Below are 25,808 nucleotides of genomic sequence, written 5' to 3' on the forward strand. Positions count from 1 at the left end.
CCACCGTATGACTTTCAGCTGAATGGGAACATTCTAAGTAATTTTTTGGTGACATATGAAATTTCCAAACCTTCAAAGAAGAAGGGCTGCTCCAACAAGCCCGGGGCTGCCGCTGTGGTGCCCGTGGTGGCGTCCAGTGGGGCGGGTTCCCGAGCACCCTCTGTGGAAGGCCAGTGCGGGACCCTGGACGCAGCTGGAGGGCGATGGGCGGGGTGCAGAGTGCAGCCCCGTGCCGGGCAACGCGCAGGGGTGCCGGTGCTGGTGGTGATGGGGACAGGAAAGGAGGGGCCTCCCCCATCGCTGATCCACGGCAGGGACCTCTCCCACCTCACAGGGGCGGCCGGGTGGCCCTTGCTGATGCCCCCGAGCCCTTGGCTTTGTGCTCACCTCCCACAGGGTGTTCGGTAGGGGCTGGTCCTGGCACGGGGCCTGCCCACCCCGGAGGCTGTGCCTCAACACTGAGATGTCGTCAAGGCTCTCCCTTCCTGGTGGTGGTTTACTTACGTAGATGTCGGGCACGGGGTTCGAGTAGGCCTTTGGCATGAGTCGCCGGGGCGGGTGGAGTGTCCTCAGTGGCTTTGTCTTTGCAGGATGCCGGCCGCGGCTCCGTGGTGAGCAGACTGGCCCAGCCCCAGCGGTGGGAGGGGGGAGGAGGGGAGGGGTGGTCTGGGGTCACTGATCACGATAACCCTGCGCTGACAGCGTGGAGGTGTTTCCCGTTGTGGGGATTGGGGGGGTGGAGTTAAATAGGAACACGGGGCTCGGGTTGTCTGCGGTTTGGAAGTCTCCCAGCTGGAAGGCCAGGTTCACGGTCACATCCGACCGTGGCACAGAAGGAAGTCTACCGGGCTCGTTGACCCCCAGCTCTGACCGAGTGGAGCAGCGACTGGAGGTGAGCAGATTTTGCCCACGTGAAGCTTTCTGAGCGGCTGCGTCCTCTCCACGTCAGATGCCCGTGGAGCAGCAGGCTCACTGCGGCACGAGGCTGAGGCCCCAACGCGCCTCTGGAGCTGGAGGTGGGATGCGCCTGGCCACTGGCCCCGAGGCGCTCTGCGTGTTCGGGCTGCACGTAAGCTTAGTGACCGGAGAGCACGGAGGGGCGTCTCCTCCTCCGGTCGTGGCTCCTGCTGTCCACAGACTCAGCCGCGGGCCCTGTCACATGAGGTTTTCTCTCCCACGGGTCGTGGTGTCTTACAGTCACACTAATTGTACCATCTGCCTTCTGCAAGTGAAGCCAGCCCAGCCGTCACGGAGGATGCCACGCCGGGGCTGGAGGGGCGCGAAGGGAGGTGGTGGGCGGTCAGCCGGAAGCCTGGAAGGCCGTTGACCACCTTGGCCAGGGTGAGGGGACGGGGCACTGGCCCCTGCTTGGCCACAGACTCGTAGGACTGGTGAGTCCTTAATCTCCGGGTGTTCTGTCGTATCCTGAGCGTAAAACAGAAGTGTTGAACAGCAGTGTTTGTGAGGTTCAAATAAGGACCTCACCAGCACTTTGTCCCCACCTCCTGTCTCCCCCTCCTCAGCCCGGCTGGGCTCCCTGCGGTCCTGGAGCTGGCCCTGGGCCTCCGCCCGCCCCGCCCGCACGGCCTCCTCCTTCCCTGCTCCCAGACTTGACTCGTGTGTCTTTCCGGGAGCATCTCTCAGCCCGTCCCACGGCAGAAGCCACCCTTCCCTGCCCCACTTGGTCTCCTTTCTGTGTTTCGTCTACACGCCCTGGAACATCAGCTCCAGAAGGAGAGGGACTTTTGGCAAATGACAAATGCCCCCCACAATGTGGCTCTAGGTCTGTCTGTAAAATCATCATCAAAGAGCCCCGGGCAGTGGGTGAGAGTGAGCTGCCAGGAGGGGGGTGGGGTACTATCGCAGCTGAGCTGAACAGCTTTCCGAGTCGCGGGCTCTCTGGGGGCACGCACCTCTCTCCAGCACCATCCTTCTGCCCCGTTGAGCGTCGTCTGGATGGAAGGACAGCAGTTTGTTCGGCAAGCGCACATGGAGCAGGGTGGGATGTGGCCACGTTCGCCAGGCTGCCGTGTGGAGGATGGATTGAGGGGGTAGCGGGTGGAGGGGGCGTTGCAGGGTGAAGAGGGGGCAGCTGGTGGAAGCAGAATCGCCCAGAAATCCACCTGCTTCCGATGTGTCCCAACCGTCCCAGCGCTGGCTGTGCGCGGCACGTGGGTGTGAAGCCTTCTGAGGTCAGGTGGAGCCCTGAGACTGAGGATCCACAGGACTCAGCGTGGGGCCCGGCACTGTCCGTCCTCAGAACACTCAGCCCCCACCCCCCACCCCCACCCCCCGCGAGCGCTGGGCTGCCCAGGGTTCCCAGGCTGGTCCGGGGTCACAGGGCTGGAGCCCACCTTCAAAGATCCATTTTAAAAATCGGTTCCCCTTGAGTCTTGCTGTCCTTGCACAGGTGAGACTACCCCGAGCTGTCAACTGATGCGTAGGCAGCCCTGCGAGATGAGGACCACCCCACCCCACCTCCATTTGTGGATGTGCGCGGAGGCTGCCCTGCCAGCAATGTGTCCGGGCCGGGATCACGCCGGCTCAGCCCCTCCAAAGCCCCATCCTTCCTGCCGCCTGCAGGGGAAGTGCCCGCGCCATCCCGAACTTCCGCGACCGGCAGCGAGGAGGCCCCGGCGCGCGAGGGTCTGACCAGCCCGCCCGCGGGTGCGCCAGGTCTGGCCTTTCCGACGGAGTGAGCAGGGCGGAGACCCAAGTTGCGCGCCCCGCCCCGCCCGCCGCGGTGGCCGTCCGGGGGCGACACGTCCTGGGAGTACGCCGGTCGGAAGCGCAGCTGGGACTGACACGTGGACTTGGGCGGCGCTGCCCGGTGGGTCGGCTGGGCGGGAACGGACCCGGACACCCTGTGCCCACGCCGTCCGCGCCCGATGCAGCCGCCCCCGGATGAGACCCGCAGGGAAGCGCCGAGGACGCCCAGTGGTCCAGGTGGGGCCTCGCGGCGGGGGGTGGGGGGGTGGGGGCGGGCGGCGGTCAGGGGAGGGAGCGGGCGTCCTGGGCAGAGATGGCTCCCAGCCGCCCCGCACCTTTGCTCTGCCTGGGGGGCCTTGCACCTCCACGCCTCCCATCCTGGGCCAGTGCCACCCCCCACCCACCCAGAGCCCCCTGCACTCTCTCCAGGCCGCCCCGGTCCTGGGGGTGGTGTGCGCAGTGTCTTGTCCTGGGAGGCCTGCCTGGCTGGGCAGGGTGGCTCCCAGGCACGGCCTCCCCACCCCCAGGACCGCACCTGTGACCTGTGCCACCTGTGCAGGCAGGCAGTGGGCTGGGGGGTGTTGGGGGGACCAGGCCGGCACCTGCGGCAGTTGGCTGAGCCCTGCTGTCGTCATGTGCCAGAGATGTGAAACCAACAGGGTCCCCACGGGGGTGTCGGTTGTGAGGGAGGAAGAGCCCAGGCAGGCCGCCCTCTTCTGCTGCCGGGTGCAGAAGGCCCTGGGACAGGGCTAGCTCAGCAGCACGACCCACAGGGCGACCAGGAACGAGAGGCGAGCCCGCAGAGCAGCCCCCAGGCTGCCCGCCGCTCAGAGCTCCCTCCGGTCCTCCAGTGGACCCCAGGCCCAGAGTCAGGCCCTGCGCTTCCAGGCCCGTCCACCTCCAGCTCTGAGTCCCCGGGGCCTGCCCTGCCGCCTGTGGGACCCGCCTCCCACAGCTGGTCACAGGAAGGCCTCAGAAGCCAGAAGGCTCCCTTGGGACAGGGCCCGGTGAGGGCGGGAGCCCCAAAGCCCAAATTGCAGCACGGGGTCTCCTTGCCAGGTGCCCAGGAGGGCGGCAGGCATGCGGGGTGTGCCCGGCTGGGGAGCGCCCTGCGGCCTGCCTCTGCTCCCTTGCTCTCTCCCCGCCCTTGTCGAGGCGAGGCCCCGCTGACCCAGGTGTCAGGCAGCTCCGCGGCCAGCTGGGCAGAGGGCCGGGACCTCTAAAGAATGTTTTGAAACTTCCCCCTCCGTTACGCTTTAACGGATCTAGATCTGGCTGGCTTTGCCTTCACCGCCTCCCTCCCTGCCCAGTTTAGAAAGGAGCACCTGCAGGTGGGGTAGCGGGGGTCCTGGGTGGAGTGGGGCTCAGCGGGAAAAGGTGGTTCGCACCCCCGAGTGGCTAAAGGTGATGAGAATCGTGACGAGGGCGACCGTGGGCGGCTGCCGCCATGTGGATGACCCCCGAGGCCGGGCCGCTCCCCAGGGACGTCCCAGCCGGGCGCCGGCAGCCTTGGGCCCGCACATTCTCTCTGGCGGTTGCCCTCTGCCCCTGCTTGCCCTCTGCCCCCAGCGCCGACTCATTTCCCTTTTCTGAATCGAGGGTCCACGTGACCTTGTGTTTGCTCAGCCGTGGGTGCTTCTCATGCACAGGGGCCATTTGCAGGATGCAGAAGGTTCTAGAAGGTTCACAGGAAGCACCCTGAAGAGCTGGGGGCTCAGACCCAAGGCTCGGGAGTGGACAGAGTGGGCTGGAGGCAGGTCTTCAGGCCTTTTGTGGCCGATTTTGCCATGACCTTCCGTGTTCCTAGCAAGCCCGTCCGCAGGTCCAGGATTCTGCGTCTGGCGTCCTAATCAGGCCTCCGGCAGCTGGCCGTGTCTGGGTCACCCCCTCCAGCCAGACCTCCAGCTGGCCTGTTCTGTGTCCCCAGCAGCTGTGGAGGACGTCCCTTTGCCCACCCAGTGGCGCTGCCCGCCAACTCAGGGCCAGGGCTGCGGGGGCCTCCGGGGCCCAGGGAGGAAGCACACAGCACCTGATCCCCCAGCTCCAGAGGGCGTCCCATGCCAGCGCCTTAAACTCAGAGTGGGCTGGTTGCCTGAAAGCTGACGGGCCCTTCTTGACCTCCCGGGGCCACAAGGAGGCGGGGGTCAGCACCGTATTCTCGGTACCCTGCCAGCCTTCCAGAGCAGGTCAGTCTCATCTGGCTTTCCCCTGTTTCTAACTGGACTTCCCACCCAGAGAGCAAACAGAGCCAGGCTCCCGGGGTGCCGGCACAGTGCATCCCAGGGAGGGGCAGGTGCCGGGGACGCGGTCCCATCTGCGCGCAGGTGACCCTCCGCCGCTCTGACCACATAAAGGAATAAAACTTCCTTTTAAAGGCAACTTCGGGCTGTGGCTGTTTGTGGGAAGTTAAAAGCCTTGCTCCCCAGCCCCTGCCGCTCCCCTTGTGCACCAACCCGTGCGTGTGTGCTTGCCGAGGGCTCGCCCGCAGGGCCGTGCAGGTGGCCCTGGACGGGCGGCGGAGGCCACGGCAGGGCTGGGCTCATGAGTCCTCTGCTGGCTCCGTCCCGGTGGGCCCGGGTGGCCGGCTGGGCTGGTTTTGGTGGGCAGTTTGGACTGTGCCTCCCAGTAGGCCTGGTGGGATGTTTGCTCAGAGGGAGCTGTGTCCCCGAAGGCCTGAAGTGCCGGGCTGGGAAACAGGGAGCAAGAGGGTGGACTGGGGGTGTCATTCCCACAGTTGGAGCCGCGGAGGAGACAGGCCCTGAGCCCCCAGGGGTTGCATGTCACAAACTCAGACATTGAGCGGGTGCCTCCTGGGGACTCGCTGGCCTGGCAGAGCCCCCGCCCCGCCCCTGCCCCACCCCTCACAGTCTTTGGTTCTGTAAAGGAAACTAGCGTCTGGGACCACCAGGCTCCAGGTGAGTCTGCGACCTGCCCCGTGGGGTTCCGCCCCCTCCTGCCGCCTTAGCCTTTCTAGGGGCGAGGCCACCGAGACCTGCCGCATGCGCTGTGCTACTGTCGTCCTCACCATCTTGGCTTCTGAGTCATTCCAGGCACACTTTACGAACCAGGAAGGAGGGTGGGGGCGTGATGGCCCCTCCCTCGTCACTGAGGGTCACTGGGCAGTTTCCGAAGGGAGCAGCCCCCCAGCCTCGGCCGAGGCACGGTCCAGCGGCCGGCTCCTGGAACTGCAGAACGGCAGGCTTTCCAGCATGGGACACTATTTCCCATTGGACTCGTATAGGAGATTCTAATATAAAAAGCAACTCGTCCAAGAGTGCTGCCTGGGAGCCCCACCCATGGCACCCCTCCGGGCACCCAGAGACCCAGTTTGAAATCCGTGGTCCAGTGCACACGGGGAAATTGAGGCATAGGGAAGGGCGGGTTTCCCCGAGTCAGGCCAGGGCCCAGAGCGGCACCCAGGTCTCTCCTCCGGGAGAGTTGGTCACCACATCAGACCACACACATCACTGAGGGCTGCAGAACACTTTGGACTGTAATTCCCAAACTCCAAACCAGGCGCCGCCCACAAACACGGCTCTGTCTGGGGACAGCAGGCCGGGCTCATTCACCCCAAACCCCCCGAGGGAGGGGCTTGAGCCTGGAAGCAGCTGTCTCCGCCAGTGGGATTGCCAGACGCTGCAGCCTCCTGGGGCAACAGCTCCTCAGCTGTGAGGGCAGCAGCGGGGACGGGGAGGGCCTCTGCAGGCCTGAGACACGGGGAAGGCTCCCCGACTCGCTCCCTCGACTGTGGAAAAGTACACTGATGTACCAGGGGGAGCGGAGCCGGGGGAGGTGCCTGTGGAGGAGGGGCATGCTGGTGCCAGGCCTCTCCAACCCGCTGGCCAGTCGACAGCTCCTTGTTGGGGCTCCAGGAACTGGTGGGTCACCTTGCTGCTCACTGACCCGAGAAGGAGCTGGGTGTCAGGGACATGAGCCCATCTTCACCGAGGAAACTGAAGCTCGGGAGGCCGGGCGACGGTCCCCACGTGCCACCCCCACCCCCCTCCCTGTCTGTGACCAGGTCCAGGACAGCAGCTTCTTCCCACCCCGAAACTTTCCCCCAGCGCCAGGGGTGCGGAGTCCACCCTGCCAGGAGGAGGGCGCTGGCCAGAGGGGGTAGGGGGCAGCCCCACCTCGCTGCTGGCCCAGCGGTCCTGCTCCGGAGATAACGGACACAGCTGTCGCACGCACTTACAGTCGCTGGTGCGGGTGCTGCCTGCCAGCGGGCAAGACCCTCAGGGCCTCTGAGGTCTCTCACCGCCGGGAGGCGTGCAGGCGAGGGCTCCGGCCCTCCCAGGGGTGGTCCTGGCCTCACCCTGGACTGTCCTCCCGGAGTCGGCTCACAGCCTGAGCCTGGGTGGGGCCCACAGGCAGGGGACCCGCCCGTGTCCGCAGATGGAGTCCAAGCTTCCACTACCCTGGGCCCCATTGGCTGTTCTTTTCACGTGCCCGGCCGGCGGGGGTAGCCCCCGCCAGGTCCAGACAGGGGTCCAAGGGGGTTTGGGGAGCAAGGGTGAGACTCCAGTGTCCTGGGTCATCCGCCAGGTGAGAGGCGTCCTTCCCTCTGTTCTGAGAACTGCCCGTGCGGCTCCTGCCGGCCTCACCCTCCTGGACACCTGTCCAGTGGCCTCCCCAAGGTCTACAGCACTAACGCCTCGGGCTGCTTTGGGCAGGCCTCGGGGGCCCTGGGCTCGGAGCCCCGGCCCCGTGCCTTCCCCACAGCCTGAACCTATTCCCTTTGTGCGTCTCGCACCACCACCACCCCTCCCCACCCTGGGGAGAACCCTTGCCCCAGTTGGACAGGTGAGTCCAGGTGCAGGCAGGACCCCCAAGGCCCCACTGAGACTGCTTAAAGGCCTGTCCACTCTCCCGACACCCCCCCAGTTGTGGCCCCCACCCTCAGGGGACGTCCCCGCCCTGTGCAAAGACATCGCAAGTCCCGAGTGGTGCTCCTCCCCCAGGCTGTCCCCCACTGGGCCCCCCTCCACCTGCACAAAGGGCACTGAGTCTCCTCTCTTTTTTGTTAAAAAAATACCAATCCCCCCTCCCCAAACTTTGTCTCTTAGGGCGGTTCTAGATGTACAGAGCTACCGCAAAGGCAGTACAGACTGCCACGCGCTCCACACGTGTCCCCGACTCACGTCCTAGGTCAGTGTCCATCGGTCCCCATCAGTGGACTGCCGTGGACAGTCCTGCTGCCAAAGCCCACGCTGTGCTCGGGTTCTGCACTCTCCCCCGAGGTCCCAGGGCCCCGCCCAGGGTCCCACAGGCACCTGTGTCTCCTGGGCTCCTCCGGGCTCTGGCAGTTCCTGACTTCCTGGTTTGGTGACTGACAGTCGAGGGTGCTGGCCAGGAGCTTTGGGGACTTGTATAGACTTGGTCTGGCAACCTTCCCAGGCGGCCAGGGCTGCCTCACTGCTGCCCAGGCTCCTCCCAGGGCCTGCCTGCCCCAAGGTGGTCTGCTGGGCAGACCCAGCTTTCCTGGGGACCCCGTGGGGGCCCACGGTGCTGTGGGACCCTCCCTCTCTGCCGCGGCTGGGGTCCTCTTCCCCAGCCCGTCGCCCCCTTGGCCGGCTACCAGCTGTCAGCCTGCTGCCTTCCTGGGCCCTTGGCCCATGGAAACCGAGAGCCTGGGGCCTGGAGAGCAGCACCTCCCCAGCTGCGGCTGTTCAGCCTCTGCCCTGCGACAGCCATCCGGCCGCTCCCACCCCTGCTGCTTGAGGGACCCCCTGCATCATTTCCTGTGTCTGCCCGTTTCTCCCCGGAGTCACCAGACGTGAGCAGGTGGACATTTGAGAGGTGGCCGAGGGGCCCCATCCAACAGCCTCTCCTGGGCCTGACCGGGCCCTTCTCTCCCCAGACCCGAGTGCCAGGTGTGGACAGGGACGCTGCTTCTGGGGACATGCCCGCTATACTGCGCCCGCGTCAGCATGCCCGTCTGCGCCGCCGCCATGAGCCAGGACTTCGGCTGGAACAAGAAGAGGCCGGTGTTGTGCTCAGCAGCAGCTTCTGGGGCTACTGCCTGACTCAGGTGGTGGGCGGCCACCGGGGGACCGGCAATGCCTCCCCGTGTGGCGGCTCCTAGGAAGGGAGTGGGGGAGGCCCCGCCCACAGCAAGACGGGGGCTGGGAGACCCGAGGGCTGCGCAGGGGTGGGCTGGGGCCGGCGCTCAGCTTGTCTCGGGTGCTTGGTTCCCTGGGGAGCAACTGGCATCCAAGGAGGCAGCTCTGGGGCCCATGGGGACAGAGGGACCAGGCCGTACCCAGCACGCTCCGCCTCGGCCTCCTCTGCAGAGGGGATGTGGCTGCAGTGCCCACCCCAGAGGGCAGCTCCGAGTGACAGGCGGTGCCGGCCCCCTCCCCGGGTTCCTCCACGGTAGGGTCTCCTGGTCCGGCCTGCAGCCCAGCCACACAGCTCCCCGTCACTGCCCTCCCGTCCCCCGTGCAGGATCGGGGGTGAGAAGGTCATCCTGCTGTCGGCTTCCGCCTGGGGCTTCATCACCGCCGCCACGCCGCTGCTCTCCCGCTTCAGCAGTGCCCACCTGGCCTTCATGACCTTCTCTCGCATCCTCACGGGCTTGCTCCAAGGTAGGGGGGCTGGACCTCGGGCCCACGCGCCGCAGAGCAAGGGGAGTGTGTGCACGCGTGTGTATGTGCATGCGTGCCTGTGTGCACGGGCGCGTGTTCAGGTGGGTGCTCATGGGCGTGCACGTGTGTCCTCGTGTGTGCCCCTGCACGTGGTGTACCTCTCTTCAGAGCGGGTGCGTCAGTGCCGCAGCGCCGCTGCTGCTGAGGTCATGGGCTCTCCTCCCTGGCAGGCGGACAGCTCGGGCCGTCCCCGCTGGCGGGCTGCCGGCTCTTGGCTTCACTTCCCTGCACCGGGCTTTGTTTGTGCTTCGATGCCGTCGCGCCCAAGGCACTTTCCGTGTCTAGAGTCACTTCACAGTCTGGCTGGCACGTTTTAATGTCACGTGTCCTCCTCGGCCAAAACTTCCGCTCCAGGGATCCGGTGTCAGCCAGGTTGCCACGCGGCACCGTCGGCTCCACCAGCCGTATGGTAGGCACGTGCCCAGTTTCTGTGTGCTGCCAGTCGGAGGCCACACCCGCGCTGGCCGGGCCAGCAGGCTGAGGGGATGCCAGCTTTCCCAAGCCCCCCGCTCTCGTTCTTTGGGGATATTACACTTCTGGAGAGAGCCCCCCTCAAAGATCCCCAGTGGCCTGGGGGAGCTGGTGGCAGGGGCGCACACCCACCCTCCAGGGAGTGGGACGGCCTTCTGAGCTCCTGCCCTCCACCAGCATGGCATCTGACAGCATCCGTCCTCTGGACGTGACCCCTTCCTCACCACACCTCCCCACGTCCCAGAGCTCTGGTGGGGCGTGGGCCTCTAGCCCATACCCCCAAGACCCCAGATGTATATCCTGGAATGGGCCTCTGCCTGTTTCCTGATCAGCCCCACCGGGCCGGCCCACATGTGGTCCTGGTGGTCCAGGCAGTCCAGCGCCTGCGCTCCTTTGAATTCACCCCATGTGCTCCCCACATGGTGTGAGCAGGGGCCCGGGGCCCCAAAGGGAAGGCAGGAACCAAGTCCTGTCCCTATGTGCCCTGGCCTCTGAGCTTCCCCAGGTGCTTTTGGAGAAAAGCGCAGTGTAACGGGCAAGAGCTGCTTTCGCCAATGCAGTTTTTTTTTTTAAACTAGATTTTAAAATAATTATAGCTTTACAGGAAGTTGCAGTGAAAGGTACAGGGAGGTCCCGAGCTCCCTCGCCCACCTCCCTGTGGTGGCATCTCACGTAGCTACAGGGCAGCATCACATCCAGGACCTGGCAGTGCAGTTCCACGGGGCTGTTCAGGTCTCACCGACGTACACGCACCGTGTGTGTCAGTGTGTGTGCGTGTGCACTTGTCACTTGTCACCTGTGTGTGTGCTTCTGCGTGTTGGTGCCAGGACTCTGGAGCCGTGTGGCTCTGGGAGCTGGCGTGACAGTGGAGGAGCGCCAGCTTGGGCCCAGAAGCCCCTCTGCAGCCGTCCTGGTGGCAGGACCTTGAGCGAACCCCCCGCTCCCCAAGCTGTCTCTTTAGCTGAGTGTTGGGAAAAGCCCAGCCCTGCTGATCCCTGGGGGTGACAGCGGGAGGAAGGAGACCCGGGCTTGAATAATCACCGAGGGCCCCGCGGAGCTTCCAGCCCCTGCCTCACCCCTCTGCCGGCCACCCCGGCAGGGCCCGCGGGCCAGCTCGGGACACGGCTCTGCGCGGGCCTCTGCCTTCTCTGCCGCCCCAGGGGTTTACTTCCCTGCGCTGACCAGCCTGCTGTCCCAGAAGGTGCGGGAGAGCGAGCAAGCCTTCACCTACAGCACCGTGGGGGCCGGCTCCCAGTTTGGGTAAGTCCTGGCCTTGTGGGGGGCCGAGCGGGGGGGTCGGTGTGGGGAGGCGAAGGGCGTGCACCTGGCAGAGCGCCTCGGTGCATCTGGTGGGGACGGGCCACGTGCACATCTGGGACAGGGTGACGCAGGTCTGGTGACTCTGTGCTCTGCGAGGCACTTGCCACCCCCATCTCCGTGCATGCTCTGTCCCTCTCGGGCCAGCAGCAGGTGACCAGAGCTCTGGGGCTCTGGCACGTGGGCTGGGGTGTTAAGTTCCCTTCCATCTGTGCTGACAGAACTGGATGGGGTGCCCGTCCCGATGGGGGAGGTGGCCTGCTTTCGCCTCAGAGGGTACCCGTCACGGTCCAGACATGAAAGGTCCAGACCTGTAAGGTCCAGACCTGTGCCCCTCCCCCACTGCACCCCCCAGAGCGCCAGACCCTCCGTGGGGCGACCGCACTGGGGCTGGAAGGACGTCTTGCTGTCCTATTGGGGCTTCACGACCCCCGGGCTCAGGGCCCTCACGTTACTGCTGCCGAGGTCCAGGCAGAATGCAGAGGGGTGAGGGGTACCTGCTGGGGGGCTGGGAGCAGCCCAGATAGAAACCCAGGGGGCCCAGTGACATGTGAAGTTCAGAGAAGCAATACACGGACAGGAGAGTTTCATTGTTTATCTGAAATCCCGTCTCACTGCGTGACCTGGGCCTTCCGGGGAGGGAGTGGGGTGCAGGGGAGGTACAGGGAGAGACCGTGCCCATCCCCTCCCCGCAGATGGGGAAATGGAGGCTCAGAGTGGAAGACATCCCTCCACTGGCCTTGGGGGAAAGCCTTTCTCCTTTAACTGTCTCCTGGCCAAGCCTCAGCAGGTGGGGGGCAGCTGGGGGGTAGCCTCTGAACAGACAGGCCAGCCTGGGGGAGGGGTGGGCCTCGAGGGCATATTTGGGACAATGGCATTGGCAGGACCTGGGGAGGCAGCTGGGTTGGATGGTTGCTTTTGCATTTTGAAATCTTTTTGAAATTTCATCCTCTCTGATATGAGCAGCTGAAAACAGCGAGGAGGTTTTATGTTTCAGCGTGTTCTTGTCACCGCTGTCTTCTTGTTGCCCTTTTCATTTTAAAAGGATCCACACACAACTGTAGGCCAACTGGGAGGCCTAGTAAGGAGATACTAGGGCAACACAGGACCCGTGTGCCACGTCACGGCTGCCACGTCCACGCTGGCCCCCGTGGCACCGGGAGTCCCCGGAAAGCTTGCATCTGTCTTAAAAAAATGCACAACATGAGGTTAAGTTTGATTTGGGGCAAAATGAGGGCTGCAGCCCGGGAGACAGCATTTCAGAGAAACTGCTCCCAGGAGGTGAGGGGAGGAGCCAGGATATAGAGGAGTTTTGCAACAAAAGGGCAGGTAATGGTCAAAACGTTATTGTTAATTAAAGAAAACCCGATCTCTCAAGTTTCGGAATTTAGTGCTTTTCTGTGTCTGGGAAGATGCAAGAGTCTGGGCTCGCTGAAATCGTTCCTTTGATGTGCACCTCAGCTCTCTGGGGCCAGTGTCCTGTATTTTCACATCCTGAGTTTCCGCAGGGCCCACCGCAGGGAGTGGCTGCAGTCTGATGGCTGCTGGATGGCAGGTATTCTTTTCAGCCCTGAGTTTCCTCAGGGCTCACCGGCTCACTTGGAGGGCTGCAATCCTTGACGAACGTGACATCCTTTGCGTGTTGATACGGCAGGAAATATTCCATTTATAAACATTCCATTTACCACATCCCTAGCAAGCTGCCTGGGGACCAGCCTTCCGGGCAGCTGCCTCACAGGGGATAGAAATGCTCTTTTCTAGGGACTCAGGTCACCTGGGGTAGGGGTCTCGGAGATGTCTCCACACCCCAGTGAAGCGAGTGTCCCAGCCACGCCCCTCCCTGTCGTTCCAGGACGCTGGTGACGGGGGCCGTAGGCTCCCTGCTCCTGGACTGGTACGGCTGGCCGAGCGTCTTCTATTTCTCGGGTGGGCTCACCCTGCTGTGGGTGTGTTACATGTACAGGTGTCTGCTGGGTGAGAAAGGTACGTGCCGCTGCCCGGGAAGGGCGGGGGCCCTGGCGCCTTGTCCCCTCCAGCGAGCGGCCACCGAACCCCCAAGAGCAGGCCAGCTCGGGGGCCCCAGGATCCCCTAGGTAGAGCCTCACAGAAGACGCCCACTCCCTGAGTCTCAGCCGGCTACGGTCAAGTCTGGTGTGAGAGTCGCCGGGTGAGCGCAGACGTGCAGGGGGCTGCCCAGCCGGCAGAGGCATATTGCAGGGGTAGAGGTGGCTCCTGGTGACAGGAGTGGGGCCTGGAGGGTTTGAGGACTCAGGGGACAGATGGCCAACACTACTGTCCACCCTCGAGGGCAGATGCTGCCGACCCCAGGCTCTGGCGGAGAGGACAGGTTGGCCCCCAGGCGCAGCGGGGGACCCACGATCCGCCCCCAGCTTCTGGCCTGTGGGGGCAGAGCCGTCCACCCTCTCTGAATGGCTTTCACGTGGAGATGCCTTGCCCTTCAGATCTCATCCTGGCCTTGGGCGTCCTGGTGCAGGGCCTGCCGGTGTCCAGACACACCAAGGTGCCCTGGAGACAGCTCTTCCGAAAGCCTTCAGTCTGGTGAGCCGGGCTGCTGCGGGGATGGGGTTTGGGGCCCTGGGGACCTCGGCCACAGGGCGAGCAGCCCGTGCGGGGGGGGGGGGGGGGGGGGGCGGCTCCACTCTGGGCTCCGCGCCCTCAGGCCCCTGGCTGCCCTGGTTGTGGGGAGGGGGCTGGGGTGTGGACCCTGAGCCTGGCCCCCGCCCCCCCAGGGCGGCCATCATCTCCCAGCTCTCTGCGGCCTGCTCCTTCTTCATCCTCCTCTCCTGGCTGCCGACCTTCTTTAAGGAGACCTTCCCCAGCTCCAAGGTGGGTTGGCCGCCCGGCAGCTCACAGGGTTGGGGGGCGCCGCGAAGCACACGCAGAGGGGCCCTGGGTTCCTTCCGCCGAGCTCTGGTGGCTCTGCCGCCTCCTGGCTCAGCGGCCGCACCTGGGTGCACACAGGAGAGGCCCAGCTGCTGCCCCGGCCGCCTGCCCGTCTGCGGACAGTCCTTCCTGGGGGCGGGGGCACGCAGGGGCTGTGATGTGGGCACAGATGTCACCTGCTGGTCAGCCTGGCTGACTGCACCCCAGCCGCCCGGCTACCCTCCCAATTCTGGTGACCAGGGCCCCCTGGTTGCACACTCTGGGCAGGGTGCGGCCCCCCAGCTCTGCCCCGCGAGGTGTGGGGAGCCATGAGGGAGGTTCTGCCTGCAGGGGTGATAGCACTTGAGGGCCCAGCGCTCAGTCAAGGTCGGGGATGAGTTAGGATCTCGGAGGCCCAGCCTGTGGGCAGAGAGCCTGGTGGGCAGTGGTGGGCGTGGATGACCGCCTGGGCTGTTCGTCCTTTCCCCGTGGTCGGGCACCTGCCCTGGCGGCCTCTGAGGCCCCTGTACCCTCCTTCCCTGCAGGGCTGGGTCTTCAACGTGGTGCCCTGGCTAGTGGCCATTCCTGCCAGTCTGTTCAGCGGGCTTCTCTCAGACCGTCTCATCAATCAGGGTGAGCCCTGGGGGAGGGGCCGGGCAGGGAGCCATGCCTGGGCTTTGCCTCACTCTGGGGGGCAGAGAGGCACCCCCCCTGGGGTGCTCCTGTAGCGATGGGAAGAGGCCACGCCCCCGAGGACCAGGCCGTGAGAGTGGGACCCCTGGCCCTTAGAGCCAGCCAGGTGGGCCCGTGGAGCCCGGCTCCCGGCCCGACTCTGCTGATGACTGCCTCCAGCTTGTCACCCCCCAGCCTGTTTCCCCATGTGGGGACACTGGGACACAGTCACACTGCGACAGTGTAATTCCTCCACCTGGGGGCTGGACACAGCCCCCAAGGCTCCTCAGAGGAGGAAAGGGCACCTGGTGAGGTCAGAGGTCTCAGGCCTGAGACCCGAGTGCACACGGCCCGAGGATGACTGTCCCGCAGACACGCACGCTCCCCACGACCCTGCACTGCACGTCCTTAAATGTCAGTCTTGTCCTAGTTACAGAAGAACCACCCACTCATTGTGGAAAAATTAGAAAATTGGTAGAAACACAAAGAAAGCACCTTGTAACCATAGAGTGGCCTTCCTCAGGTGCGTCTGCCAGGCCTCGGCCTTGGGAACCCTCTAAGTGCACAGGCTCACGCACGTGTGCGCGTGGCTCACGGTGATGCAGAGGCCGCCCCACCTCCAGCCCGGCCCGGCCCTCCTCTCCCCGCTCCCTCCGCGCAGCCGTGAGGGTGGGACCCACTCTGGGTGCCGTCTGGGGTGGGACAGCACAGATGGGCCGACAGGATGTCTCCTGGTCTCCCCGCCTAGGTTACAGGACCATCACTGTGCGGAAGTTCATGCAGGTAGGAGGGTCGTGGGATGGCTCTCTCCCTCCGGACATCCCTGTTTTGTTCCTGGGGCCCCTGACCTAGAAGGGGACCGGTGTGGCACAGTGGCTGGAGGGCACTGTGGGTCAGGGCTTGGGACTGGCTTGGCTGACCTGAGGCACTTCCCTGAGTCCTGGTGCCCGTTTGGGGGCCTGGGTCGGCTCACGTCGAATGGGCTACGACCAGCAGGTCCAGATCATTCGTGCAGCCTCGTCCCAGTGGCCTCCAGGCGGGCCCCAGCCCGGGAGGGGTGCCCACCGACCCTCGTTCAGTGTGGCCCAGGCAGCCCAGGAAGGGGCGAGACTCCCACCCCGTCCCCACTCGTCTCTCCTGCAGGCGATGGGCCTCGGCCTGTCCAGCGTTTTTGCCCTGTGTTTGGGCCACACCTCGAGCTTTTGTAAGTCTGTGGTCTTTGCATCAGCCTCCATCGGCCTCCAGACCTTCAACCACAGGTAAGGGCCAGGTTCCTCGTCCACCAGAGCCACCCACGCTGCCTTTGGGATCCCGGGTCCTGGGCCCCTGGCTCGGGGCGCACATGGAGGGCGGGCGCATGGCAGGTCCCCACAAGTGAGCCACGAGGCGAAGGGCAGTCAGGGTATCAAGCCGGTGAGGACCTGGGCCTTTTGGGAAAACAAAACAGGTGCTTGGGGAGGGGCTGGCAGAGCAGATGAGGGTCCCCAAGCAGCATCTTTTGAACCGAAGGTGGGGAGCGAGCCCATCGGATCCCACGTGTTGTTCTGCGGGCCTCCCAGCCTGCATAGCAGCTCAGTGTTTAGTCAGGAAACTGCACTGACGTGTTTTGGGAATCGGCGCCTTGATGTCGTTTTCCAGATTATCGGGTGGCAAATGAGTGTGAGTCCGAGCAAACTCACCTCCCTGTCTGGTTTCATCCTGGGAGTGGGTCCCATGCGTAACTGCTGTGCTGGGGCTGAGCTCCTGGCATGGCCAGCCTCCGGGATCCAGGTGATCGGAGGACCCACCGCCGGCTTGGCGGGTGGCGGCCGCCCTGTGGTCACTCACCCGCGTCCTTTCCTTTTCCCGCAGCGGCATTTCCGTTAATATCCAGGACCTGGCCCCGTCCTGTGCCGGCTTTCTGTTTGGTGAGGACCTCGGCCCCTTGTTGGACAGGAAGTGGCTGCCCCCCCCCCGCTCACCCCCTCCCCACTCCCAGGGCCCCCAGGTGGGTGCGCCGTGGGAGGGTCACAGTGGGCCTCCGCTGACTGGTCCTCGTTCTCTCTGTCCTGTTTCAGGTGTGGCCAACACAGCTGGGGCTTTGGCAGGTGAGAAGTGGGCTGGGGTCCCCTGCCTGCGGGTTTCAAACCCAGAGTTCCCCGGGGCGCCGCCCCACGCCTGTGTCCTCCCACCTGCTCCGCTGCTTCGGCCCTCAGGGTGGGGCGTGGCACCCCTCAGGGGGTCCCCACAGTGTCAGAGCAGTGGTGGGGGTGGGGGGGAGCCCAGACCCCAGAGCTGGCCGGGGGAGAGCACAGAGCCGTCTTCCACGGTGATCATGCTTCCAATGGCATGTAACCGTCCCCAGCCACGTGACCCGCAGATGTGAGTCAATCCCCGAGGTCCAGGGTCCCCAGAGGCCGAGTGCCTGGGTGACGGTGACGGGGCTCATGCCCTCCGGCCCCCCCGTCCTCAGCTCCTCTCAAAGCTGTCCTCAAAGGGGCGGGATGGCCCATCACCCCGTCTGCTTGTCCCCTCTCGAGGGTGCAGGAGTCGTGGGCGTGTGCCTGGGTGGCTACCTCATCGAGACCACGGGCTCCTGGACGTCTGTGTTCAACCTGGTGGCAGCCATCGGCAGCCTCGGGCTATGCACCTTCCTGGTGTTCGGGAAGGCCCAGCGGGTGGACCTGAGCCCCGCCCGTGAGGACCTCTAGCCGACCGACCCACTGTCCCCAGGACCCAGCGCCATCAGCCTCGGGGACAGCATTCAGCTTAGAGGCCCCTTGCGCCTGGCCCGCAGTGTGAGCAGGAGGGTGCGGTCCGGTTCCCCCGCCCTCGGGGGTAGCAGCCTCCTTCCGGGTTGGTGGGACCTCATGGTGGGTGGATTAATGTCTTCGGTAGCAGCAGCTTCGTCACAGACACGGCCTGTTCCTCGTAGACCCGTACAAGCCCCACGTGGTCAGCCCGCCCGGGACCGTGTCACTGCAGGGCAGGGCGCCCCGCTGGAGTCTCTCCCCAAAACCTGCCTGGCTCTGTTTCTCTGCTCTTGGGGCCGGATCATGCTCTGTGGTGGGCCGTCCTGTGCACCGCGGGGTGTTTAGCAGCATCCCTGGCCCCCACCCACTAGATGACCCCCCCCCAGTCATGACAGCCAACCCTGTCTCCTGACATCACCAAGTGTCCCCGGGAGACCCGCCCCCTGGCTGAGGACCACAGCTCTAGAAGAAGGCCAGGGAGGGCTGTGGTGTTTCCGCTTCTCTGGGCACCCAGGCTGAGGCCCCCTAGTTCGATGGGTGGGCAGAAGTGGGGGCTCGAGGCCCTTGTGCATCGTTGGGGACACTGCCCCCGGCGTCCCCTCCCATGGATTCCCAGGCACTGGCGATGTGTCCTGCTCCCCTGGTGCCTGGGGAGGGCGCGTGGGCACCCGCTCCTGGCCAGGACACGCCCCGGAACCAGTGAACCCACTGGTCTGCGTTCTCTTTCTCCCTCCTTGTTTAGAGCAGAGGGGCCGGTCGTCTCGCGGATTAATAATAGATTTTGCAAGATGTATATGCAGAGAAAAGAAACCATGAGAATGTGGAAAAGCACACCAAAGCCTTATTTAAATGATGACTATTAAACTATTTAAGAAGAAGACCATAATGTTATTTAAGGCCCTTCTTATAAAAAGAATAAACGTGTGTTAAAGATTTATTTCACTAGTTCAAGGAAACCAGCAAAGTGTTTCAAACAGTCGAAGGAAAATGCCAAGAACAGACGTACTGATCCTCCAGGATGCTGACACACACGTGCAAATTTCCTAGCTCCCGCTCTGGACAGACCCCGCCTGTGCGTCTGTGTCGGAGCTGCTTGGTGTAGCTGTCAGCTGTGTAGATTCTAGAATCAGACAACTCCTAATTTCCCATGTAAGCAAAGATTTCCTCCCGCAGCCCCCCAACTTGTGATCAGAAAGAATCTGAAAGAAAGATTCGCGATTACAAAGTGAGTCTGGCCTCTGTAGGTTTGGCCTGACTGTTTACGGAGATGCAGCCAGAATGTTAATTTGCCATAAAGGCCACGCTGTTTGCTCGGCTGGGGATTTTCATGAGAAACCTCGGGTGGATTTCTAGGCTGTGCTGTCCCGAGCTGGGAGCCCTGCCCAGGAAACTCCCCGCGGCGGGGTGGTTTCCTCAGGACACAGGACACAGGTGTGTCCTCGTGCCCGTTTTTAAGGCAGCGCAGGGATGCTCTGCCTTCACCTTGTTGGGCAACTGTCACCGCCATCATCGTCATGACTTTCTCCTCCCAAACTGGAACTCTCCCCTCCCCCTCCCCCAGATCCTGGTGCCCACCATCTGCTTTCTGTCTCTATGAACTTGACCCTTCTAGGGACCTCAATGGAAACGTATCCTACAGCATCTGTCCTTTTGTGACTGACTCATTTCGCTAAGCGTGGTGTCCTCAGGGTTCGTCCGTGCTGTAGCGCGTGCTGGGATTTCCTTCCTTTGTAAGTCCGTGTAATACTTCATTGTATGGCTGGACCACGTGTTGTTCAGCTCTTCATCCATCGGTGGACACCGGGCCGCTTCCACCTCTCGGCCGCCGTGAACTCGCTGCTGTGAGCATGGATGTGAGAGTAACCCCTTTCTTTCTAACCCACAGCAAACTGTAAACTCTTGGAGAGCGTGAGAGAGACGGCCCTTCCCATGGGAACATAGCCGTCTGGGGTCTCAGTGCTCGAGCCCTGAAGGGATGCGGGACCCAGAAGGTGCTGGTGGGTCCTGCTCAGCAGGGGGTCCTAGGGCATACGTGTAAACTGGGATCCCCGGCCTCCTGGAATCCGAGTCTGGTCACGCTTCTGTCAGCGCCTGGCAGAATAGGGGAGGGAGAAGCCAGGATGTGGGGGCCCTGGGCCTGCTGTGCAGTAGCTGGGCCCAGCCTCCTCCCGTCACTGCCGTCCCTAGTGCTCAGTGTCACCTTGGAGCTGGGTGCGGCCCCTCAACCCTTCCCAATGCCAGTGTTGGGCCCTGGGTCGGGCTCCGAGGATTCCAGGTGAAAATGTTTGTTGGCGGGGAGGGCAGTGTTAGCACAGATGGGTGGGAGGATGGCCGGGCCCCGCTGTGTGTTATCTGGTGCAGCCAGGCTCAGACACGTCCCCAGCCCCGGTGGCCCTGGCAGGATCCCAGGGCCGACACCAACCCTGAGTGCAGTAGGGGGAGAGCCAGTCCGGAGTCTGTAGGGTCACCAAAGCCCAGACCCTCAACCTGCTGTACCTTCCCTCTTGAGAGGAGGGGCTCTGGCCGCGCGGGGCCGTGAGCGTGCACTTGTGCGCGGCGTGTGTACAACAGTGCGTGCGTGTGTGTATGCCTGTGCCTGCCCGGCCCACAGCCAGGAGGCGCCTCGGGAGGGCCAGGCTGCTGTCATCCTGCAGCTGGCTGACAGAGGGCGCCGTCTGACAGGGCTTTTCCCCGGCCCCAGAGCAGCCGACCTGACTCTTCCCTAGGGCGCCAGGTGGGAGCCGAGGGGTCGAGCTGGCCACCCTGTGCCGTGCAGGCCGGTGCTCTTGCCCCTCAGCTCTGTAGGAAGGGACGGGTTGGAAGGACATTACAGGCGCAGGGAGGCTTGAGGCTGGACCCCGAGGCAGGAGGGGGCCCGAGGATCGGCAGGACCTGGGGGGTGCGCGTATGGGAGCGGGGCCCCTCTCCCACCACCCCTCCCCCAGTCTCGGTCCCCACTGTGGGTCCCTCCCGCTGGCTGCTGGGTCTGCACACACGGGGTTACGGCGTCCACTTCTTCTTTCTTTTTATACATTTATTTATTTATGGCCGCGTTGGGTCTTTGTTGCTGTGCACGGGCTTTTCTCTAGTTGTGCCGAGCGGGGGCTGCTCTTCGTTGCGGTGCACGGGCTTCTCATTGCAGTGGCTTCTCTCTCTCTCTTTTTTTTTTAAAAATTATTTATTTAATTAATTTATTTTTGGCTGCGTTGGTTCCTTCGTTGCTGCGTGCGAGCTTTCTCTAGTTGTGGTGAGTGGGGGCTACTCTTCGTTGCAGTGCGTGGGTTTCTCATTGTGGTGTCTTCTCTTGTTGCAGAGCATGGGCTCTAGGCTCCGGGGCTTCTGGAGTGTGGCTCGCGGGCTCTAGAGCGCAGGCTCAGTAGTTGTGGCGCACGGGCTTAGTTGCTCCGCGGCATGTGGGATCTTCCCGGACCAGGGCTCGAACCCGTGTCCCCTGCATTGGCAGGCGGATTCCCAACCACTGCGTCACCAGGGAAGGTCTGTGTCCTCTTCTAACAAGAAGACAGACAGCAGCAGGACTTCGTGGTTGGAGGTCCTGGGGGGGCCGTCCCCCGGTCCTCTCCCCAGGGCACAGGTGTCCTCAGGGGCAGGGCTGTCCCCCCCACCTGGGACTGCAGGAGTTTGGTGTCAGGACGGGCTGGGGTCCCTCTGGGGCCCAGGATGTGCCAGTCCGGGCTCCCCCCGATGTCCTGTCCCCAGAACCCACCAGCCCCACATAGGCCTCGCCAGGCTCCCTCCGCCATCTCCCGCTCTCAGGCGGGGTGTCCCCTCCTGGTCACCATAAGTGACACTTTTCTGTCATTTCTTTAAGACAGGATCTTTAATGGCCAGTTAATATCTGTAATTAGCATGTTAATTAGCCCCACCTCTCTGGGCTCCCCCCACCCCTATTTCTGGCTTTGTCCTTCAGCTGTAGGACAAGGCCCTGGGGGTCCCCACTTGCCCCTGGGGGACCCCTGCTTGCCTTTCCTGGGCGGGACGCGCAGGGGCCATCCTGGGCGTTTGGGGCGCCCCCGAGGCCGCGGGCCGTGTTCTCTCCAGTGTACGGTGGAGCCTGCCGTTCGTTCCGTCCGCTGGTTCCTGCAGAAGGAGCAGGGCTGCGCGTAGGAACACGCTTTTGATGGGCATTTGCTTTATCGTGTTTAATTGAACACCGTTGAAGCCGTGGCATGAATATTCAGCGAGGTGGCTGGAAGCCTCATCTGATTGCGGGACGCGCCCCAGCACGGCGCCTGTCAAAGGGGGAGCGAGGTAGGGAAGCTATTAATTGAAATAGCTTCATTAATTAGTAATTAACAGCAGAGAAATGACTGTGTAACACGTCGTATTTCTTTAGATGCCCTTCATGTGTTATGGGACCTGTAATTAAAGGACGGGGCATTTTAATTACAGGCAAGCTGGGCCCTTTGAACTTTGGAATACAAAAGAGGCCCCCAGCTTTCAAGGAAGCTGGCGGGGAGGCTGGTGCAGGTGCAGGGACCGTGTGCCTGGCCGCCCCTCGCTCCTCGGGCGCGTGGGCTCTGGCTTCTCCTCCCTGCACCTGGAGGACGTGGCCCTATGGGTTCTCCTGGGGTCACAGGCCGGTGCAGGGGAGCGATGGGGCAGGAGGGAGGACCCAGAGGGTGATGCCCGCGCTGCCCTGCTGGCCGTGTCCTGCGAGGAGGGGCTGAGAGCAGTGCCCTGAGGCCGGACGGAAGACCCCCGGGCCAGCTGCGCCCGCCCGCCCCCCACTGGGCTCCCGTCTCTGCTCTGTCCTGATGGCCAGCAAGAAGTCCAGGGACAGTGCCCCTCGAGAGCACCCGCGTGGTGGGGAAGGATGCACCTGGCGCCCTGAGTGCATGGTGGTCCCCTCCTCTCACGTGGACACACTGAGCCCAGCGGCAAGGCCCCCGAGCCCACCCGAAGCCGTGCTGCTCCTTATGGGCACTGCAGGGTGCCCTCCTGCCACTCCTGCCTCCTGCCGGGTGTGAAGCAACAGCTGTGTCAGCTCCACGTCTCTCTCCAGCTCATGCTCTGTCTCTGTCTCCCTCTGTCTCTGTCTCTATCTCTGTCCCTCTTCATTGTCTCTGTCTCTATCTCTGTTTCTGTCTCCCTCTGTCCCTGTCTCTATCTCTGTCTCTCTTCATTGTCTCTGTCTCTATCTCTCTTCATTGTCTCTGTCTCTGTCTCTGTCTCTATCTCTGTTTCTGTCTTTCTGTCTTTCTGTCTCTGTCTCTATCTCTGTCTCTCTTCATTGTCTCTGTCTCTATCTCTGTTTCTGTCTTTCTGTCTCTGTCTCTATCTCTGTCTCTCTTCATTGTCTCTGTCTCTATCTCTGTTTCTGTCTTTCTGTCTCTGTCTCTATCTCTGTCTCTCTTCATTGTCTCTGTCTCTATCTCTGTTTCTGTCTTTCTGTCTCTGTCTCTGTCTCTATCTCTGTCTCTCTTCATTGTCTCTGTCTCTATCTCTGTTTCTGTCTTTCTGTCCCTGTCTCTATCTCTGTCCCTCTTCATTGTCTCTGTCTCTATCTCTGTTTCTGTCTCTGTCTCTGTCTCTATCTCTGTCTCTCTTCATTGTCTTTGTCTGTCTCTGCCTCTCTCTCCCCAGAGGGGTCCCGGGCCCCTCACCCTGGCCATCTGTTGACACGACTCTCCTAAGGTCCTGGAGACGACGAAGTCCAGCTGTCCCTCCAGCCTCTCTGGGCCTTACTCTGAGAGGCTCCTGCTTCAGCCTCGGAGCCACAGGGCTCCGCCCCGCCCCCCCAGCCCTGGCTCCCAGGCTCTCGCAGTTGCTAGTATCCTCCCACCTGGAGACTTTGGCCGGGCCTCTGCCTCCGCCTGGACCCCCTCCCCACTTCATCTAGTTCATGTGTGCAACACTCATGAACACGCACACGGGTACACAGGCACACGCGTGAGCACACTCATGCACACACGCGCATGGTACTGATGCGGGGTCCCTGCTAGCCAGGGGCTCCTCTGTGCTCCCCGCCTGTGTGCTCCTTGGCGAGGGTGCAGCCTGCACAGGGCACAGGAGGCCTGGCCTGTGGGTGCATGGCACACACTGTCCGCCTGCCAGGAGTGCCCGCCAGGAGGACCCGGGACTCCTGCGTCCCACACTGGGTGGCAGAAATCCTGGGCCTGTGGTCTCGGCATTGATCGGGCACTTGTGGTGCCCATATCAGGGGCTGGGGGAGGCAGGGAGCGGGGAGGACACCCACCCAGCCCCAGAAGCCAATCTAGCGTAGGATGCTGTGGCCGTTTCAAAACCTGGCCCCCAGACTCCTTCTTTGGAAAGATGGGGCCTGTGTCCCCCTGGGATCTGGGTGGGGCTGTGAGACCAGAATGGGACACTGGAGCTGGTGAGCCTATGCCCTGCTCTCCTGGGGCCGCCATGCTGTGAGGAAGCCCAATCGGAGCGCCTGGAGGAGCCCACCCCCGCCAAATGCCCGGCACAGACACAGGCAGAGAGCACACGATGACGGACAGAAAATCACCCAGATCTTGGGAAGATTAACTGAGCAGGATAGCAGCCAGGCAAGAGCTGGAGAGAAGATCCCACAGGACGGATGGGAGGCTTCAGGAACAGGTGTGTTTGAGCTGGGTCTGGGGGAGGCGGTGGGAGGGAGGGCTGTTGCCTGGCGAGCACAGCCCCAGGGACAGTCCCGCTTGGCCAGGCAGTGGGGACCTGGCTCCAGTCAGTACCACCTTCGGAGGGTCACCGGCCACTCTGTGGCTGTCCAGTAGTTGGGAGAGAATTTGACCCCCTCCCAAAAGCGTGTCCTGCCTTTGGCCAGGCGGGCAGCGGACCTAGGAGCTGCTTTAGGGAAGAGCTGGAAGAGCGTCAGAGCCAAGGACAGACCTTGGGAGACAGCACTGAGCGTGCGGGGACCGCGACGTGAGATACAGCCTGTCCAGCTACTGCGTCAGCTTTCACCACCATCCTGCACGCCTGTGCGTGGTTCCTGCTCTCCCTCCCGCCTCTGGCTGGGAGAACCTTCAGCCGGCACTCAGGCTGGGGTTGGAGGGAGACCTGGGGGAGGGGAGGCCTGGCAGGGGGTGGGGCCGTGGAGACCCGCTTGCTGCCTGCACTGCCCCCTCCCTGCCACACCCGATGGGACATTTTGCACCATTCGGCCCCTTCTCCTCCTGCCTTCTACTCTCATGCACGCCCGTTGACGAATTTTTACTAACAGAACCTGGCATCTCTGCACAGAGCAGCCAGCGCTTTCAGGATGGGTCCGGTGGGGTTGTCCTAGGGCTACCAGGACCAAGCGCTCAGGAAGGGGGTTTGAACAACAGACACAGATCCTCTCACAGTCCTGGAGGCTGGAAGTCTGAGGTCGAGGTGTGGGCAGGCACTCCTCCTCTGTCCTGGACATGTAGACGGCCGTCTTCTCCCTGCATCCTCACGTGTGCGTCTGTGCCCTGATCTCCTCTTCTTATCAGGACGCGGTCAGACTGGTCCAGAGCCACCCTAAGGGCCTCAGTTTAACTTAATCACCTTTGTAAAGGCCCTATTTCCAAATACAGTCACATTCTGAGTTCCTGGGGGTTGGGACTTCAACATATGAATTTGGGGGGACATCATTCAGCTCATAACAGTGTGGCTCCCCCGTTTCCACGTACCCTGAACCGAGGGCCATAGGAGCCAGGAGAGGCTGCCGTGGAGACCTAGTGGGTGCTATGGGCCGCCCGGACCCCCCGTAAGGGTGCGGAGGGGGCTGCCAACAGCGCACGGTTGAGTCTCTTTCCCGGGGTTGACCCCCAGTGTGACTTGTCATCTTGCAGGGGATTAAGGCTCTGCTCTAGGCCTCAGTGGGGACGACCCTAAAGGTCATCAGGCTCCAGAGTTCTCCATGGGGGGGTGGAGGCTTCTGTTGTGGTGCCCTGCACTCCAGCTCCGTCCCTGCTCCCCCCCCCCCCCGGCTGGCGTCAAGACCACCCCCATGACCTCCTGCAGCCAGTCTCCAGCTCAGCCTCACCTGCCCGGGGCCCGACCTGAGGCAGGCCCCGCATCCCAAGCTGGGGGCTCCCAGAGCCCCTCCGAGCTTGGGAGGGACCTACGTCTGCCATGTCTGGGACTCTCCATACGCTGAACAAGAAATGCCAGAGCTGCGTTAGGAGACGCAGCGCCCACGGATGAACCGCTCCCAACGCCCAGGGAACGGAGGTAAGCTGGTGACAGTGCCGCTGGGTCCTGCTCCCAGAGGAGGTGGGGCAAGCCCCCAGGCGCCCGGGCGCTCATGTGAGGGACCCTCGAGCTGGGCATGGGTAGCCCTTCCCCCCTTGGCTGCGGGACGAGCTTGGCCGGGCTGGGGCTTCAGGGGTGGGAGCCGCTCGCGGCACTGCAGCACCTTGCGGTCCCGGCCGGTGTGTCC

General features: G+C 63.3%; 1 protein-coding gene across 1 annotated transcript; it reads left to right on the forward strand.

The window, feature by feature from the left end:
* The first annotated feature begins 2,888 nt into the window (after positions 1-2,888).
* On the forward strand, positions 2,889-17,389 carry SLC17A9 (solute carrier family 17 member 9). The gene is given in 15 exon segments (XM_065893046.1): positions 2,889-2,919; positions 2,922-2,946; positions 8,570-8,685; positions 8,688-8,762; positions 9,153-9,296; positions 10,988-11,087; positions 12,997-13,127; positions 13,607-13,703; positions 13,895-13,991; positions 14,573-14,660; positions 15,448-15,482; positions 15,843-15,958; positions 16,551-16,606; positions 16,757-16,786; positions 17,226-17,389. Coding segments are annotated over 15 exon segments (1,305 nt in total).
* Positions 17,390-25,808: the final 8,419 nt, after the last annotated feature.

This window comes from Phocoena phocoena, chromosome 15 (genome assembly GCF_963924675.1).
Source record: "Phocoena phocoena chromosome 15, mPhoPho1.1, whole genome shotgun sequence".
Classification (NCBI taxonomy): Eukaryota; Metazoa; Chordata; class Mammalia; order Artiodactyla; family Phocoenidae; genus Phocoena; species Phocoena phocoena.